At 34.0% G+C, this 19,148-nt stretch overlaps 2 protein-coding genes across 2 annotated transcripts; both read right to left on the bottom strand.

The window, feature by feature from the left end:
• Positions 1-3,817: 3,817 nt before the first annotated feature.
• On the bottom strand, positions 3,818-10,661 carry LOC145604374 (uncharacterized). Its single transcript, XM_081660288.1, has 7 exons — positions 10,573-10,661; positions 5,235-5,546; positions 5,083-5,137; positions 4,631-4,849; positions 4,254-4,357; positions 3,869-4,114; positions 3,818-3,827 (listed from the first exon to the last, which is right to left on the bottom strand). Exons 2-7 carry the CDS (start codon positions 5,540-5,542, stop codon positions 3,818-3,820), a joined length of 942 nt encoding a protein of 313 aa, XP_081516414.1. The 5' UTR covers positions 5,543-5,546; positions 10,573-10,661.
• On the bottom strand, positions 6,069-9,848 carry LOC145604373 (uncharacterized). The gene is made up of 5 exons (XM_081660287.1): positions 7,498-9,848; positions 7,108-7,413; positions 6,957-7,017; positions 6,249-6,869; positions 6,069-6,125 (listed from the first exon to the last, which is right to left on the bottom strand). The coding sequence occupies exons 1-5, from the start codon at positions 9,846-9,848 to the stop codon at positions 6,069-6,071; spliced, it is 3,396 nt and encodes a 1,131-aa protein (XP_081516413.1).
• Positions 10,662-19,148: the final 8,487 nt, after the last annotated feature.

Below are 19,148 nucleotides of genomic sequence, written 5' to 3'. Positions count from 1 at the left end.
TTCTCATACACTTTGCCATTAGCCTTACATGTAAGAACACGACTTTTTACATGACTTGTACTCCGTCTCTGGAAGGAGGTGCTGCCTTCGCTGTATCCCTTGTACCCTCGACATAGTTAGAAGTCATATATGTGACATGTGTTTTCTGTAAGCGGTTATTTATCATACTAAATGTTGTAAGTGAAGTATGCTACGCTATATATACTCAAGAGATATACAATTGGGGAAATTAGCACTCCCTTTACTTAAAATTGAGTGTTGTTACATCTTGCCTTTGCTTGTTGATATTGCTAGTCCAGACGATTCATGAAGGGAAGGAGAGTAAAGTGGTGTGGCAAAAGAGGGATTACTTTGGTTGTTTTAAAGTTAAAACAACCAAAATAATCCCTCTTTTGCCACACCACTTTACTCTCCTTCCCTTCATGAATCGTCTCGAGTAGCAACATAAACAGGCAAATGCAAGATGTAACAACACTCAACTTCAAGTAAAAGGGAGTGCTGATTTCCACAACTGTATTTCTATTGAGTAAATATAGCGCAACATACTTCACTTACAACATTTAGTACAATAAAGAAAAACCACTAATAAAAAACACATTTCACATTTATGAATTCCAACTTCAAAGCTTTCTTGATAATACTGTGGTATTTTAGCTCCAAAACTATGGTTGCAATTACCTTGTCTATCAAAACATGAGTGTGTTTCTTTGACTTGGATAATGGGCACCTCAAGGTCCGCAACATAGCCGACGCTGTCGATATATCTTGGTATTCTTCAGGATCCACCATTGTCGAAGATTTCACAGGATTCACTAGAGTTTGATGCAGACAAGTGCTTAGTAATATAGTATCTTTTGTTGGAGGTGAAATAATCAAAGGAAGAGACTACAAAAGAGTATTAGTAAGATTTGGAATCAAGAACAAAATGGTTAATTGCTTAGTATAATAATTTTGTAAGCTACAAAAGAAGCTTAAATATATAGATAGATATTGTGAGTTCAAAGAAGTAGCAGAGCAATTTCAAAGTGAATTCAAAGAAGCTTCAATTTCTTTATCGCTTTTGCTAGTGCTTTCTCTTTCACTTTACTATAAATTTCCTCTTATTGAACTATCAAAATCAAACAAGCAATTACTAAGAATTTTCATGTGGGCCAGTGCTAACTAGCTTTGTTCCATACTTGAGATCAATTCCCTCGTCTGTCCATGCATTAAAGCAAGATCTCTACCTTGTCTAATTTAATTACTCCCACTGTCCTAGTTTACTTGCAACATGTTGACCGGACACACTTGCCGATGACCGTCAATATCTTTTATTATATACTTATATAAGTTATAAAAAGTTTGTATTAAGAAACTATACATTGTAATAGAACCAACAACATCTTACATGAGTACATTGATTTTCATATAATAGCTAAAAAAGATAGTCAAAGTGAAATATGTAAATAGTGCAAAAAGTCAAAACGTTGTGAGTAATTTGGGACGGAGCAAGTATTACAAAATTTCGTTGGTCTAACTTTGTCATTGTATTCCTTCAGTATTTTCTAATTTACCCACTTATTTTGTTTTTTGTGGTCAAATTCACCTTTATCACTCTTAATCAATTATCTGAATACCAAAACATCACGGCGCAAGTCTTGTTGGATTCTAATTAATGTAAAATTTTAAAATATCAACTTTATATATATGTATTTCATACATACACAAATTCATCCACTCAGTAGAGAGATTATTAACCTTGTAGGTGAATGACTTGAATCAACACTAACTTAAACCTTTAATACCGACAAATGTTTAATCTTTAAAAATTTGGAAAACTTAAGCCCCAAGTAATAAGTTAAAGATAATTGACTATCACATCAGTCAACTAATATGATACTTCCTAATTCCCATAATCAGGTTATAAAAAGAAAACACTTTACGCTTTCCAAAAAAAAAAAAAAAAAAAAAAAAGAACACTTTACTGAAGTTTCAGGATTATTGCGCTAATGTTTCCTCATTGACCCCCTAAAATGATGTTCTTATAGGAAAAGAAAAATTAGAACATCTCCCTTCAAAAAAAAAAAAAAAAAAAAAAAAAATAGAACATCTATTATAATTATCCGTAAAGAGTGAGGGATAAGTTAGGTAATTAGAGTTTCCTTCACTACAAGAAAAACAATTTTGGGCAACAAAACTTTTCGTCGCCCTAACTTGGTTATTCGTCGCCCATTAGTTTGGGCAACGAACGTCAACTCGTCGTGGGCTCGTCGCCATAGGGTCGACGCCCATTCATGTTTGGGCGACGTGCTTTCATTTAGTTGCACAAAGCAGGGCATGGGCGTCAGATTATGTTGTTGCCGAAGTTTTACTTTTGTGCTACGAATCTTGCTTGTCGTTGCCTTTATTATTGCTTTTTGGGCAACGAATATAGTATTTCGTCGCCCAAACGTTAAATTGTGACATGGCATACATAGATATGGGCAATAATTATGTCGTCGCCCAAACTAATTTGTGCAACGGCTTATTATATCTGTTGCCCAATTTTAAAATATAGCGCCAATTTAAAATCTGAATATTCGTTGGATTTTATCCTAAATTTTTAAATGGGCAACGATTTATGTTTGATTATGTTGTTGCCCAAATCATTGCAGGGCAACAAGTTATGTGTGACTTTATTGTTGTTGTCTTACTAATTTTTTACCGTTCTCCTGCACTCTTTCATATAATATATATCAATATAGTATTTATTGGACAATAGTACATAATAGCTCATAATTTCAATACAATTGCATTTCATAGTTCATAAAAACTGAAATATCATCAAAAAGTACTACGACTTTCTCCGAACTTATGGTCCGAAGGTAATCAAAATTACAACTAAATTTAAAATTTTCTACTAAGAAACAAGTACTATGATCGCACTAAGTTAAATTTATCAATCCCTAGAAATTACTACCTGTAATAAGAGAAAATATATTCAAACTATACATCATATTCCTTGGCTTGTCATGAAAATATCACGATCATTTGTTCCTGTAAAACAATATTCCAAAATTAGATACACGATTTAAAAAAATACAATAAAATAGAATTAACGCTACAAAATATTGCTTCTTTCACCACATAAAATGGAGGTCATATTTTTACATATCTTTACAAAAATCTTGATAAATGCATTTTGAAATAATATAAACTCACAATTGTGAAATTTGTAAAATTTAGGGGCAATCACCTCTCCATGTATCAAGTCATAATTAGCATTTTTTTTTCTAGTGAACGCTAAATGGTTTGATATGTAATGCATGTTTGTTCTTTGTCAATTAGAGAAATTTGACAATAATAATGTATGCTTCCTACACTTGCAATGTAAATCATCTACATATCAGATATACACACAACAAGCTTAGTGAATACACTGCTGCACGTGGAAAAAACTCCTAAAACTATTGCAGCAGAGTTGCGGCAGCAGTGCAGCAGCAACAGCAGCGTTGCGGCAGCAGTGCAGCAGCAACAGCAGCGTTGCGGCAGCACTGCAGCTGCAACAGCAGCGTTGCGGCAGCACTGCAGCACCACAGCATCACAGTACATATAAACTAGAAACAGTGAAGTCTCCTATACGGAAGACAATGCAACCCAAATTTGATCACAGTACATTATGATCTAACTTTATAACTCATTGGCCTAAATAGATTAAATCATTTGTGAAAAAATTGCATACCTCATTTCCTCAAACATTTTTAGCATATCTTCTCTTAGTTTATTTTCACGTTCAATGGCTTCCTTGTTCATTCTTGAAAATTCTGCTTTGAGCTCCTCATTTGATGCTTTGAGCTCCTCATTTGATGCTTTAAGTTGTTCATTAGATGCTCTGAGCTCTTCATTTGACGCACTTAGTGTGTGAACCCTATCCATATCATCTCCTTGGATTCTAACTTTTGTAGGTGGTCGAGCTCCAGGACCAAGTCCTCTCACATATCCAGATTTAGGTTTTAATACCTTCATATAAGCTTCTTTTACACTCAGTGTGTCCTCACCATGTTCTGCGATTTCAGTTTCGTGAAGCCTTTTGAGTTCTTCATAGTTCTTTTCAGCATTTGGTTCCCAAATAGTACTTCCATCCTTTTTTATATGCCTATTCAATTAAATCAACCCAAAAAATTATGCATATTAAGTATGAGATAAGGCTAATGTAGGCATAACTATTTAAATAGTAACATGAAAGATAGAACAACAATAATATTCCTGGGCAATTTCCTTGTAATCTCACATACTTTTTTGTCTTCTCATATAATCTCACATAGATGGGATCTTGTTGTACTTCAGCATGTTCAGATGACCCTTCGACTTGATTGGCAACAATTTGTGGCTCGTTAATCTACGTATGAAAAAAATACACACCATATCATAGAATTTACAATAAATAATGTCTAACTTGTACTTTTTATAGTAAAAGGCCAAAACTACACACCATATCATAGAAAATTCTTGCTGTGGACTTTGCACCATTAGCCGGTGTTTCAGTTAACTTCAGTTTATTTGCTGTGTTCACTTTGCTAATGGCCTACAAGTTGAGCCGGCAAGTTAATGTAGTATAATTGCAAAAATATTTAGCAGATTAGCAATAAATTAAACAAAGGAAGCACATTACCTCTTGTTTTGGGGAACTCCAATACTCATAAACCAACCAATCCCACTGTATCGGATCAATAGTAGAAGGTCTATTGTCTCTAGCCTCTGCCTTTGTTTTGCCTCTATAGTATTTTTCTTTGAGTCTAAACCTCCAATGCCTATATAATATAGAACATTGAAAGCTCAATGCATCAGTCGCGTCCGCACCACCAATCTTTTCAGGTAAATTGTATTTTGCCTAGTAAATCATACAGTTAAAAATAAAAATAAATCTGACAGAATATACCATTATTAATAAAAATAAATATGACAGAACATACCATAATAGGATGGGGCTGCTATTATCCCTCCCCCTAGTTATGTTGATTTGGTTTGATTAATAATATTCCCGACTTGCTTTAAAAAAAAAAAAAGCAAATTTATCTAACTATATATAACTTTTATAAGTGAATTATATATACTTTGACTCACCAAAATCTTGTCGTATAAACTTTTCTTCGCATCAGGATCCATTTTAGCCCAATTCCTGTGACAAAAAGAAAATATTAAAATCATAATCATCCACATACACATTAAGAAATGGAAATGATAAAAGGTAATTTTATCAAGTGTAATAGGCATACAATGCATTCAAAGGACAAAACTCTTCCACCCAATTGCTACAATCACATATGAACTCATTTGCCTTTTCACCAACCACACGTCGAAGCTCATCCATAAAAGTTAACGTAATCTTTTCTTCTGGATTTCTTGCTCTTTTGGAAGCATATTTTAAACCCCTAGTAGGGCCACGCCTCTTACGATCAGGGAATTTTTGTCGAAGCTCAGCTTGGTCAATCCTTCGCTTTTCACGATAAGTCAACCTTGGTGGTGGTTGTTGAATCTCATTTTCTTGTTGATCTTGTTCTGATGAAGTTGGAATGATTGACATTTTCCTATAAAAAAATCAATAATTTCCTCAAAGATAACAAGCACAAATCATGAAAAAAGTTGTTAGGAAACATGGTTTATACTTGTCTATATGCATACTATTATGTGAGTTAATGAATACTGCCTTGCAAATACATACTGTTGATCAGAGTACCAGCCCAAAATACCTTGCAAAAACCAACCAGTTAGTTAACTAAAACAAACTCCTTAATTAGCCACTTCTTCACCTGTATCGAATTCAATATATACTATTTAGAATCACCAAGCTCATTGCTTAAATCTTTTATCATCCATTAGCATAAGTGAACTAAAACATAATCTAAATTATAAAAGCAACAATTATAAAAGTTACAGTTAGCTACTACTTACTCTGCACATATACATAAACAAAAACAGAAAATTAGTTAAACCAAGAGGTTATAGACATTATAACTAAAGCAAAAGCTTTGATAAAGCATCTGAGCATATTTAATTATTTAACTAGTTTCAAATATATAAATAAATGACTCTTTCATATGCTAAGTACGTTATCCACTAGAACTATCACTGTCATCATCATTGTCTTCAAGGTCATCGTTAAGAGCCTGCAATGCAGATTCCATATTAGACAATTCTTCCTCCTCCTCTTCTTCTTCTTCTTCCTCCTCTTCCTCTTCATCCTCATCCTCATTAATGAAATCATCTCCTTGGTTGATATTAGCGTACACCACTTCATTTTCAACATCATCCCTAACTATATTAATGTCTTCATCATTTTCATTTTCATAGTTAGTGACCGGTGGAGCCACATGATCCCATAATGATTCGCTTTCATGAGTATCTTCATCATTAGGGAAATCAAAGAAGTTTCGTGGATTTGCCTTAATTACATATCTCCAATCTGTTTCATTATGAGCAGTCACATAGAAAACTTGTTCAATTTGAGAAGCTAAAGCGAATGACTCATTGGTTCTTAACCTCCGAGTAACATTGATAAGCACTGCTTCTAAATTGTCTTTTTTAATCCCTTTCCCGTCACTAAACACGTCAAACCACTTACACTTAAACAAAACAACTTTGGGACTTGTTCGATTTTTTAAGGCACCATACTCTAACACAATAACCTCCTCTAAAATCCCATAAAAATTCTTTTCTCCACTTTCCTCATCGCCTCTAACCACCACACCACTATTTTGAGTTTTTCGATTTCTTTGCCGTTTTTTGGTGTGAAATCTAAATCCATTAATGATATATCCATCATAAGTCACAACACGTTTCATGGGTCCTCTTGCTAAACAAAATAACTCTTCGGTAATCCTTACATCCCCATCTTTCCACATCTTAATAATCTGTATTTCACAATAAGTAATAAAGAAAACAATCAAGAATAGAGGAAAAAATATATAATAGGAAAAAAAACGGGTGTGCTCACTTACCCTATCCTCAAACCACTTGTAAAAGTCAATCTTTGGAAGACTCGTATCATTTAGATACTCACTAACCAAATAAATTAAGGAACTAAAAGTTAGTTAATTGTATATATTTTTAATAAAAAAAATTTCAAATCAATCACATCATAACACTTACTCTAAGAAAGTTTGTGCTTCGTCACAATTTTTTAGAACATAAAGGTGAGCTTCTTTCCATTCATCAAAAGCCAGTTGCTTTATATTTACCTTCCCTAAAGACTTGCCCATTTTAGAAAAAACGGACAGGGTATGGAGTTGTTGATGATCGATATCGTCATTTCGATCTAGACGGTTAAATTGCGTCTCAATCTTAGAAATATATCTTGAGCAAAATGTTAGACATTCCATTTCTATGTACCCATTAGCAATTGAAGCTTCAGGGTGAGCTTTGTTCCGTACATATGATTTAAATGTCCTCATCGCCCTTTTTCAAAAAAAAAGTTAGTTATAATCTATAAGTATTTATTTATATATAAAACCTATTTTTTAATATAAATTAAAACCTTACCTTTCAAAACGATACATCCATCGATAATGTACTGGGCCGGCAATCCTAGCCTCAGTGGCCAAGTGAATTGGAAGATGTATCATCACATCAAAAAATGCAGGAACGAATATACGTTCTAACTTACACAAGGTGATTGCGATATTTGATTCCATTCGCTCTAAGTCGGAAACCTTCAAAGTTTTTGAGCATAATTGCTTGAAAAATAAACTGAGCTCCCTTAAAGGCTCCAACACTTTCTCATCTATGACACCCTTAAAGGCAGGGGTAAGCAAATCTTGCATGAAAACATGGAAGTCATGAGTTTTCATTCCCATGATCTTTCCATCTTGTAAAGATGTACACCGCGATATATTTGAACCATATGCATCAGGAAAAGCTAAGTTAGACAAAAAGGTGACTATTTTTCTTCGTTCATTCAAAGTTAGGTTGTATGTTGCTGGAGGGATTTTATATTTTTTATCTCCTAAATGCTTGGCACGTAATTGACTATGCATCTTCATATCATCTAAGTCCAATCGCGCATTTAAGGTGTCTTTATTCTTCCCTGATAAATCAAGTAGTGTGCCTAATATACTTTCACAAACATTTTTTTCTATATGCATAACATCTAAGTTGTGTCGCACTAAAAGATGTCTCCAATATGGCAATTGAAAGAAAACACTTATTTTTTTCCATTGATGCACAATGTATTGTTCGCCTCTCTTTCGTTTTCTGGTAACACCTTTTCCGAATTCCACATTTGAATAGCCACTCAATTGCTCTAAAACATCATGTCCTGTAAGTAGAGTAGGAGGAGGACCCCGTTCAACTTTTCCACCAAACAAATTCCTATTACGTCTCCATTTGTGATCTGGCTCTAAAAACACTCTGTTATCCATATAACAATATTTGCGCCCATGTTTTAACCAAGCTGATCTTGTATCTTTATGACAATTAGGGCATGCACGTTCTCCTTTAGTACTCCAACCAGAGAGATTAGCATAAGCTGGAAAGTCACTAATAGTCCACAACAACACTGCTCGCATATTAAATGTCTCTTTGGCATGAGCATCAAAAGTTTTTACCCCTGTCTCCCACAATTCCTTTAGTTCATCAATTAGAGGTTGCAAAAAAACATCTATATCATTTCCCGGAGATTTGGGACCGGGAATTAGCAAAGATAATATCATGTTATCACTTTTCATGCACATCCAAGGAGGTAAGTTATATGGAACTAACATCACTGGCCAAATGCTATATCTGCTACTCATGTTAGCACCGGGATTAAAGCCATCACTTGCTAAACCCAAGCGTATGTTACGAGCATCAGCAGAAAAGTCTAGATATATTTTATCCAAGGACTTCCATGCTTCTGAATCAGCTGGGTGTCTCATTACCTCATCTTTTGAGCATTCATCCTTATGCCATCGCATGTCCTTTGCTAACTTTGAGGAGACAAACATCCTTTGCAACCTTGGAATGGGAGGAAAATGACGTAAAACTAATTGAGGAATTCGAGTTTTCTTTTCAGCAACACCCTCGTCTTCGTCACCAGAAGACACATCACCACCTTGCACAACTTTTTCCTTCCATCTAGGAGTCAAGCATTTAGGGCATTTTTCTTCATTTGCAAACTCCTTGCGATACAAAATGCAATGGTTAACACATGCATCGATCTTTACATAATCCAATCCTAATGCTTTTGTATATTTTTTTGATTCATAAGAATTAGCTGGAAATTTTTTATCATGATTAAATGCCCTATGTAATGTATTTAATAACATTGAAAAAGACTTATCACTCCACTTGTTGCTAACCTTAATGTGTAGTAATGTGATAAGAAACTCTAATCTCTTAAATGTCTTGCACCCTGGATATAATTCGGCCTCCATGTCTTCGAGCAATGTCATTAACTCCTTACTAGGAGTTTCATCATTGCCACTACTAGAACCAAACTCCATGGAGTTACCACCATCACTATGAACCTCATAAGTTGTACTATTATTCCATGCATTTGTGGCATCAAAAACCAATGGAGCCATATCATCAAATGGTATATCATCATCATCGTCATTATCTGAGGCCTCCATCGTGTTATCATCTTCATTATTAACATCTAGCCCACCACTTTCTCCGTGACTCACCCATGGGTTATAACTACTATCTATACCATATACTAGTAAGTGGCATTGCATAGTTTTTCGATCATGGGCCAAACTCAATCTACAGTTTAAACAAGGACATTTCAACAAGGTGTCATCATTTTTTTCCCTATAAGCAAACTTTAAAAACTCGTCGACTCCTGCTTTATACTCTGGTTTGCGTCTATCCTTTATACCATTGTGGTTCATCCAAGTTCGATCTCTATTCATTCTTGAAATTTAAAATAAAAGATAGTCCGTAACAGCATAATAGCAAAAAAAATAGTTAGTTAAAAAAGAAAAAGTTTATAGGTTAAAAACAATCAAATTATGCCAATTTAATCACCTCCACTTCCGAAAAAATATCAAAGTATAGCTAATGCTTAGGATTTTTGTGTTATCCTAAAAATCTAAAATACAAAGTACCATTCTTCTTTATATTTTCTTTTAGGCCTACTATTTTACATACTGATAGCTTTTTGTAGTCAAAATTTTAATAATAAATTATAAAAACAAAGAACAAAAAAAATTAGTCATCTACAAGTTAATAATAAGAACTATCCATCCACACAAACTAATTATTAATCCATATCCTAAGCACACCAATTAATAAGAACTATCCATCGACATAAACTAATTATTAATCCATATACTAAGCACACCAATTAAGTCAAAAAGTGTATACACAATTACATATATCATATGCAAAGAAGCTTCTTTATTATATCATTTTTCTTACATTAATTTGGCCAAGGCATACTACTGGATAAATTTCATCAAAACATATCTCTTAAAGCAATAAGTTCAGGTACTATTCAAATCATATAGCTGCACAAAATTGATAATAATTAAGCTGGTACTCATCAAAGAAACATACTCAAAATTCAACCCAATATATATATATATATATAGAAGTATAATACAATCAAAAGCAATCAAATAAAAAAACACCAACCTGAATATTGGTAGCTTGATCAAGAAACACTAATGTTCAGATCTTCTTTGAAGCTCCTAAGCTCTTGAACAAAAGGGGTAATAGAAGGATCTTTACAATTAAGCAAAAAAATTAATTAGTTCTTGGTTCATTATAGTCAGGTTCTTATTTGCACATGAGTTAATCAGAATGAAAGTCAATATTTATCATACTCTACTGATTCTACTCACTCATATTACATGGGTAGTTCAAATAAAGAATCTAGTTTGCCATATTTTAAAATAAGACATGTTCTCTTATAATTGAATCTCTCTATATGTAGTCAATTTACTCATGTAATAATTATAATGTTAAGTTCTATATTGTAAATCTGTAACAAACTAACAACAACTGAAATTAATAAAAATCAGACCCGATAGAAAACCACTTATCAAAGTAATTAAACTAATATCATTGTCCTTCAACATCCAAAATACAATATAATTCTCACTGAATATTAAGCGAGCTAATATCCTCTAATATGCTCTCTAATAATTGATATTACACGAGCAATTATAATTCAATCAGATTCTGGGTTATTCTTACCCAACTAAGAATCCTTACAATTTCTTGGGACAAATCTGTCATCTAAGCTTCTTACATCACGCCAAACAAAATCAGGGAAATTAACCAAAACTAATATCGTCATTGATCTAAATTGGGAAAATTAGAAGCATAGAATATTTTCAAGAACAGATTTTGCATTTCATTATTAAAACAAAACTCGAATGTCACTCGATTAATATAGAAAAGAAAAATTATTTTGCATCAAAATCTTTTTTTTTTTACAGAAAACAAAATTCGATTAATATTAACCACTATATAACTGACCCGTTAACAGGATGCGTTGAAGCCGTTGTTATCGCCTCCTTTAACCACCGCCGGACCACCTATGAAATTAACAAACAAATTAGGGTTTGACAAAATTACAAACTAGAAAGTAATATTGAGAAAGGAAAAATTTGGATTTAGATATTGTATAAAGAAACGAAATTGACCAAAAACACGCAAAAACTACAGCTCTTCAATGGATTTTGCAAGCTCTGGTACAAACAGGGGACAGAGGCCGGAAATGGACGAAGAACCGAAGTGATGAAACTGATGATGTACTACGGCAGTACAGAGTTTAATATTTGAAGTTTTGGCATATTTGAGATTTTTATTAAGCGGGTTTTATTTCCGCCCAATTTTAATTGATGGGCAACGACATTAAACATCCTTTTCAACCCAATTTAATTGGTTTGGGCAATGGGTTAAGTTATTTTGTCGCCCCAGTCATATTAATGGGCAACTATCAATAATTTCGTGGCCCATTTATGAATAAGGGCAACACAAATCTTGGTCGTCGCCTGTTATTGTACATTGGGCGACAAAATTTACCTCGTGGTCCATAATTAGATGTTTGGGCGACGATTATTAATTTTGTTGCCCATAAATTATTAATCCGTTGCCCAAAATTGTTTTTCTTGTAGTGCTTCTTGATTTTAGGGGATTTAGGGATCTCGATCTCCGGATCTCCCGCCCTTGTGGCTCTCTAAATACCAAAAAATTATTATTATTTTTATTATTTAGAAAATAACTTTGAGAGATTATCCACATTGATCGAAGGAGTGAAATTATACTAACATATAAACGAAGTACAAGGTTGGTGGACGAAAAAGAAAAAGCACTTTTAATATCCTATATTTGTTAGGATATATCACAAGGAAAGAATAAGGAAGTGAAGAGCTTTTTATACTTGAGAACGCACTTTAATTAGTATGAGGTCTTTCGGAAAGATGTCCAAAGATCAGATAAATTGTACGGGCTAGGCTCAAAGCGGGAAAAATTATATTTTATACTAATGTTTGAGGTCATTTCTTGAGTGAAGGCTATTTTTCTCATTCTTCAATTCCCTCTTCCTTTGATGCTGACGTAAGAAAAAAAATGGAGAAATAAAAGGTAGGGTTAACTCCATCCAAAGGGATAGTGAGTGTTTCTCCCTCTATTGAAACCGAGCTTTCACACTTTACCATTGAAGCTAAATATATAAGCTTGAAGAAGCCATGATTTTAGTGAACAAAATCAGCTAAACAAAAGTTTTAGAACGGATTTGTTAAAAATTTATTTTACTATTAAAGGACGAATTTTTAGACAAAATATTTTCGAAATTTGCTTATAAAGGTGATAAACTTGTATTTTATCAAACTTGTATTTGAACATATTATATCAAGTTATATCAAAGTTAAATTAAGTGAAAATAAGATGAATAAAATTGAACCAGCCAAATGAACTCTACTCCAATGTGAGCTTAATTCTTAGTCGAGAAGAATGTAATTGTGCCAAATTTTCTTTGTTATTTCTTTCTAGATGCTTCTCTTTTTTTCTTTTGTGGTAGTATTAATAGTCTTATTTTATAGCAATATTCCGCAAAAGCTTAATGCTTGCGTAACAAGAAAGTGGCGGGCCTAGAATTCCATTAATTACTTGACTGATTGTGATATAATCCTTTTTTTGGTCAAGCTTCTTGTTTGGGATCTTTACTTAATTTTCCTATGTTTCTTGATTATCTCATCAAAAGTTTACGGATTAGAAGATTATATAAAAGTGTAGGATAAAGCCTAATATTCCGTTACAAATAATGTGATTGGCATGGTAAAAGTTATCACAAATTCTTATATCTGACTAGCTATTATAGGGGTTACTTCGTTAATGTAATAGGGGGTTATTTGGTCAGTGTTAAAGGGGTTACTTCGTCAGTGTTATAGGGATCATATTACTACTTATGGTGTCATTATTATACAGGGGTTACTTAATCAGTGCTATAAAAGTTACTCGGTTCTTTTATTAGTGGTCATACGGTATGGTTAGCCACATACAAGACGGACTATAAATTTATTTAAACTTGGAAAAAAAACGTGAAATGTCCAAAAAAATATGATTAATATGAATAAATAGTTAACATCGTGTCTTATTACGTTAGTAAGACAGTATAATTAATTCACAATATCACATACCCTAATTTATTCTGATTGTCAACAACTAAAAATTGGTCTACTAATTGTGGAATATTACTAGTGTTTTGGACTTTGGGTAGATTTGTGAAGGTTCATGGTCCATACTAGTAAGTTAAAAAATTGCTACACACTAATTTTTCTACTAGTGTAATGATGAAATGCTCCCTAAAGTTAAACTAATTTTCCAAAAGAAAAATTAGAAACGTAGTAAAAGCCAAAAGCAAAAAACGAAAGTGGTATGAAATTTCCTTATCTATTACACGTCTACACTATATATGTTAAGCCTATAATAGAGCATTTTTAACATACATTATTATCAATCAATTGCCTTCAATTTTAAGTACACTTATACTACGTAGTAAAAATAGTACAATGAGCGGCCCATCATCAAACACTACCATACACTCTAGTAAGGTTTCCGTTCAAGAGTACGATAGTGACGATCCATTGCCAGATTTTTGCGAAGACTATGCTTGGGTTTCATCCGATGATAGTGATCTTGACACCGAAGATTCTAGTGGTTATTGGGATTTTTCAGGGGACGAGTTTACCACCACAACCAACCAAGATACCACGACTATAGAATATGTACCACCACAACCATCCAAGGTATCATCGCAATTACATTTTATCACTACAATTACATCCACGGGGGATATACATGATGTTCCTCATGTTGTACTTGACGTAAATTTTTTGCAAGGCAAAGAAGTGCATGATGGTAATCAAGAAGGTAATAAAAATTATAATTGTAGCAGTGGCTTTAGAACTCTTATAACTTGTACATTTTTGTTGAAATGTTACAATGTTATAACAAAGGCATTAAAGTCGTTGAAAATGAAATGGATTTTTTTCAAATGGCTTTTTATTGTGTTAAATGTAGTGATTGAAGCTTGCCAAGCTACACTTAGCCAAGAGAATGCACAAGGGAAACTTAATACTCCCTTTTACCTTAAATTAAACACAATCACCTCGGCTTCTTGCTTGATGATTTCGATAATTGAATCGATTCATGAAGGGAAGAAGAGTAAAGTGGTGTGGCAAAAAAATGGTTGCTTTTGCTTAGGTTGGTTTTACTACCCTGGGAGAGAAAGGAGGCTATTTGGGAGATTTTCACTCATCTTTGGTGTGGTTAGCTCGATGGTCCAACTATGCATTAATTTGGTGGCATTAGTGATCAACAAGAATTTCTTGAAATTTGATATCTTGCCGTTGTTGCTGTCATTTGGTTATCTAGTTGCTGCAATAATGGCTGATCGCGGAGGGGAGGATATGACTAAATGTGAAGTTCATGAGAGGTGTATCAATCAATGTTCTTGCTGTGGAGTAGAGGTGGCAAATCGATCATTTGAATCAAGCTTGATTCAAATCAATTCGAATTGGAATGAAAGGAAGGCTAGGGTAGGCCATGACAACCCCCTTTACATTTTGTGAAGGATTTCTTATGCAATTTGTCAATATGTTTGATTGGTAGATTGTTAATCGGTCAAATTTGTAGACAAGGTCAATAATTTAGCGTGTGTGTGGTTCGAATCTTGTTGTACTCCCCTTAAAAAAAAAAACAAATGAATTATGAAATTAGTATTTATGTAAAGTTTGTCCAATGTAGCTTATAGACTGTCACACAAGGAAATAAAATGTTATATTCGTATCAAACCAAATTATTATTTAAGCGTTATCAAAATTTTATTCATAAAAAACAAATGATGTTTTGAGACATCAAACTTGATTCCACAAGAACTATTTTAGGAAAAAATTAATACAAGTTATCTTTTTAAAATGTCTCAATTATCGATTAACTTAAAGCGGACCTAATTTTAGGGGGTCATTTCTGAACATACAATCCCTAATATTTCTGTAACAGAATACTAGTACATCTGTCTTGAATTCGTTAGTTGTAATGTGAAAAATTAACAACCCTCCACTACTCCAAACACTAACCCCCCTCCTCCCTTCACACCGTCTTCCCGACCACCATGGCACCATCTCCTTCCCCTTAAACCACCATCCCCAACCCCAAAATCCCATGAAACAACCTTTAAAAACCTTCCCCACGCCCGACTGGCCCTCCCGCCAACTAGGGATGGCAATGGATCGGAGGTGGGTCGGGTGATGCTTCATCCGCCTCCATCCACCTACAATCCATCCGTCATCCGATCCATCAATCACCTAATTTTTCTTCATCCACATCCGATCCATCCATCATCCTTGGATGAATCGGGTGATAATTCGAGTGAAGTAAATATATAAATACAACTTTGAACTTTCATAATTAAAATCAAGATTTGGAAAAAAAGAAAAGTGATTTATTTATTAAAACTTTGATACATCCTTCTAATACTTGTTCCTTTTTACTAAATTAAAAACACATGTCATTTCCTAACATTACAAATAGATAATAAATTATTTAAAAAGGTGTTTATTTTTATTCTTTTATATATAAATTTAATGGGTGGATGGATGTGTCAGGTGATGGATCGGGTGATGGGTTGGATGTATCATCATCCGAATCCGACCTTATCCGTCGCCCCACCCATCCATCATCCATCCGTCACCCGCTTAAGTTCGAGTTTTCATCCATATATTTGGATCGAGTGGATGATTATCCAACGGGTTTGGATGATATTGCCATCCCTTCCCCCAACCTCGAAACCTTAGCGGCTATGAGGGGAGGATATAAAGCAATGCTAAAAAATTATTTTCTGCCAATTGTATATATTTATTTATTTTTTTAAGATATTCTTTAAAATGATGTTTTGACCCAAAAAAATGGCAGGAAAATTTGAGAAATTGGGCTATTTGGGCCTTTACAACCCACACCCAATGCCACCATGACCCACACAAAAATCCACGATCTATCGAAGTCGGAGACGGATAATCCGTCACAGTTAGACATTTGTCGGAGTTGGATTTTTTTTCTCGGATTTTTTGTAGGATCCGTCTCCGACCCTACTCCGACTCGGAGTCGAGTTCAGATTACTTTTTTCTCGAAGCGGATCTTTTTACCTCGAATAGGGGCAAAGTAAGTTCGGATCCAACCAACCCCTAGATACACAAGTCACAAAAACTAGCCCAAACAAAACTCCCATCAAATAGATCCAACCCTACCCAACCTCATTAACCTGACTCAGTCACCCAAATCAACACAGCTCATGACTCGCCTATTCCAAATTACAATATCCAGTAGCGACGCCGAATACCTTTGCTCCGACGCCGTGATTTGAATCAGTAAGTCCCTGTACTCATGCTTGCTAATTTTACCACCAATCAAATTCTCATGTACTCAGTTATAATTTCATGCTAATTTCTGAATTATTTGATTACAATTTGTAGTTAATTCGCCTGTATATTACCATTAGCAATTTATAATTAAAGGTGAAACCTTTATTGGCGTCTTATCGATTATTGATCAGGATACATCTATGGATTTTGCAAATTATAGTGATTTAGTGAAGGTTGTACCGTAATTCTGGTCACTTTAATTGTTATATGCATCAATTGTATGTTATTTTTCATGAAACTTAAATTATACGTAAGAATGACTTGGACTCGGATAGCCCATCAATCGTTCTATTTAATACTACCTCCGTTGCATATTAGTTGCAACTTTGGGTATTATTTTGTGAGACATAAATAATTCCAAAGTTGAACTAATGTGTAACGGACTAACGGGTGTAGTATAATATTTGTATGATTTTGGTTCAAAATCGAGTGTTGTATCCAACACAACCGTACTTAAAAAGGAATAATGAAGAGTCCGAGTAATATAGATAGATATGAATTTCGGAATTTGTAATTAATTTGTTGAGTTTGATCATAGATAAGGTGGAAAAAGAAACATTGATTTTGGTATTCTAATTAGTCCAATTTTGATTTGAGCAGGAGAAGCAATTGTTGCAAATATTATAATTCGGTTGGTTATATATATGTATATTGTAATCAATGCAAGGGCTAAGCCGTTTTCTCTAATTTCTTGACCTTAACAGCAAATGCCAACATTCTACTGAATATATATATTTGTTCGATAATTTGAGGAGCTTCATTTGTATGTTATATTGATCGATGGATAATTCGAAGATGGATGATAAATTGAGGCTTCCACCTGTGGAGAGATCACCGTATCTTGTGTACACGTACTTCCGGTACTGGGGTACGGGCAGGGAAGATGATGAGTTAAAAAATATTCAAACATTCTGCACTATTGAAGAGGGTAATCACAATAATTTTTATAACAAGAGTATTCCTCAATTACGCGGTAGATCTATTTGTGGTTCTTGTCATGGCTGGTTAATCTTATTAGATGTAGAAGGATACAAATTCTTCCATTACTTTTTATGGAATCCGCTCACATTGGAGCTTTTATCTCTCCCTCCTTTGCATAAAAACTTCTCTAATTCAATTTCATCTTGGACATTGATTACATCAAATGATGATGAAGATCATGAAAAAGATAGTATTGGTAACAATGTTAGTGTGGTTTTATTGTTTTTCCGTGATGAAGTTTTTTCTTATCGACCCACCTCAAAGAGTGGTTGTAGTTTAATTTCTAGTGATTGGGTCATCCATGGCCTCGAGTATGATGGCAAGAGGTTTCAAGTAGACGAAGTAGTTACATTGAACAAAATTATATATGCATGGGCTCAAGTATATGATCACGGAAGTGATATTAGAGATCAAGAACCCATTTTGTTAAGTATTGAGGTTGCCAATGATGCTACTAACTCATTCTCTATCAAGCCCTTGCAGATAGATCAGCCAAAAAGTGGCACCAATTATATCAAATTGGAGGAGTTTTTGGTTGAATCTTGTGGTCATGTGTACTATATATGTGTTTATAGATGCTGTTGGGACTATTGTGTGAGCACGGTGAAGGTTTCAGAGTTGGATTTGGCGGGGAAGAAATGGGTGAAGGTGAATTCTTTAGATGGCCGCGCCTTGTTCTTAGGCCGAAATTGTAGCACCTGGTGCTGGGGAAGTAAAACCACTACCAGTTGTAATTCTTTAATATCATCTGGTGGTGGTGGTGGTGGTAGTGGATGCGCCCGAGGGGATTGCATCTACTTCAATGATCAAAGGCTTTCTGATATATATTATTTTTGTTACAGCCTAAATGAGGATACTTTGAGTTTGTTTTTATCCCGTCCAGAGTATTTAAGCCATCGAGCTCCTATTTGGCTGAATTTGATGCCACAACACCATAGGTTAGTAATTTAATTGCATTATTGTTACTTTCCCCTGCATTTTCTCTTCACCTGACTATTGAACTGTATATTATTTTACAAGTTAAAAGCAATTAAAGCTATTCTGATTAAAGTCCAATAAAAGTTTACACAAAATATGTTTTTATTGATCTAAAGTTTTAAACTGATTTTTGTTTTGTTTTTTATTTTTTATTTTTATTTTTAAATATATACAAACCTATATTGTGTTTTCACAGTTTATTAGGTGTTCCAGACATGAAAGGCCAAGAATTGACTCAGACTAAGGAAAAATATAGATGAAGGTTTTGATCATGAGATGATTAATCATAGTACAAAGTACAAAGAGTGCCATGGACAAGAG

Source organism: Chenopodium album, chromosome 22 (assembly GCF_948465745.1).
Source record: "Chenopodium album chromosome 22, dcCheAlbu1.1, whole genome shotgun sequence".
NCBI classification, from domain to species: Eukaryota; Viridiplantae; Streptophyta; class Magnoliopsida; order Caryophyllales; family Amaranthaceae; genus Chenopodium; species Chenopodium album.
This window is presented reverse-complemented; position numbering and strand designations above follow the sequence as displayed.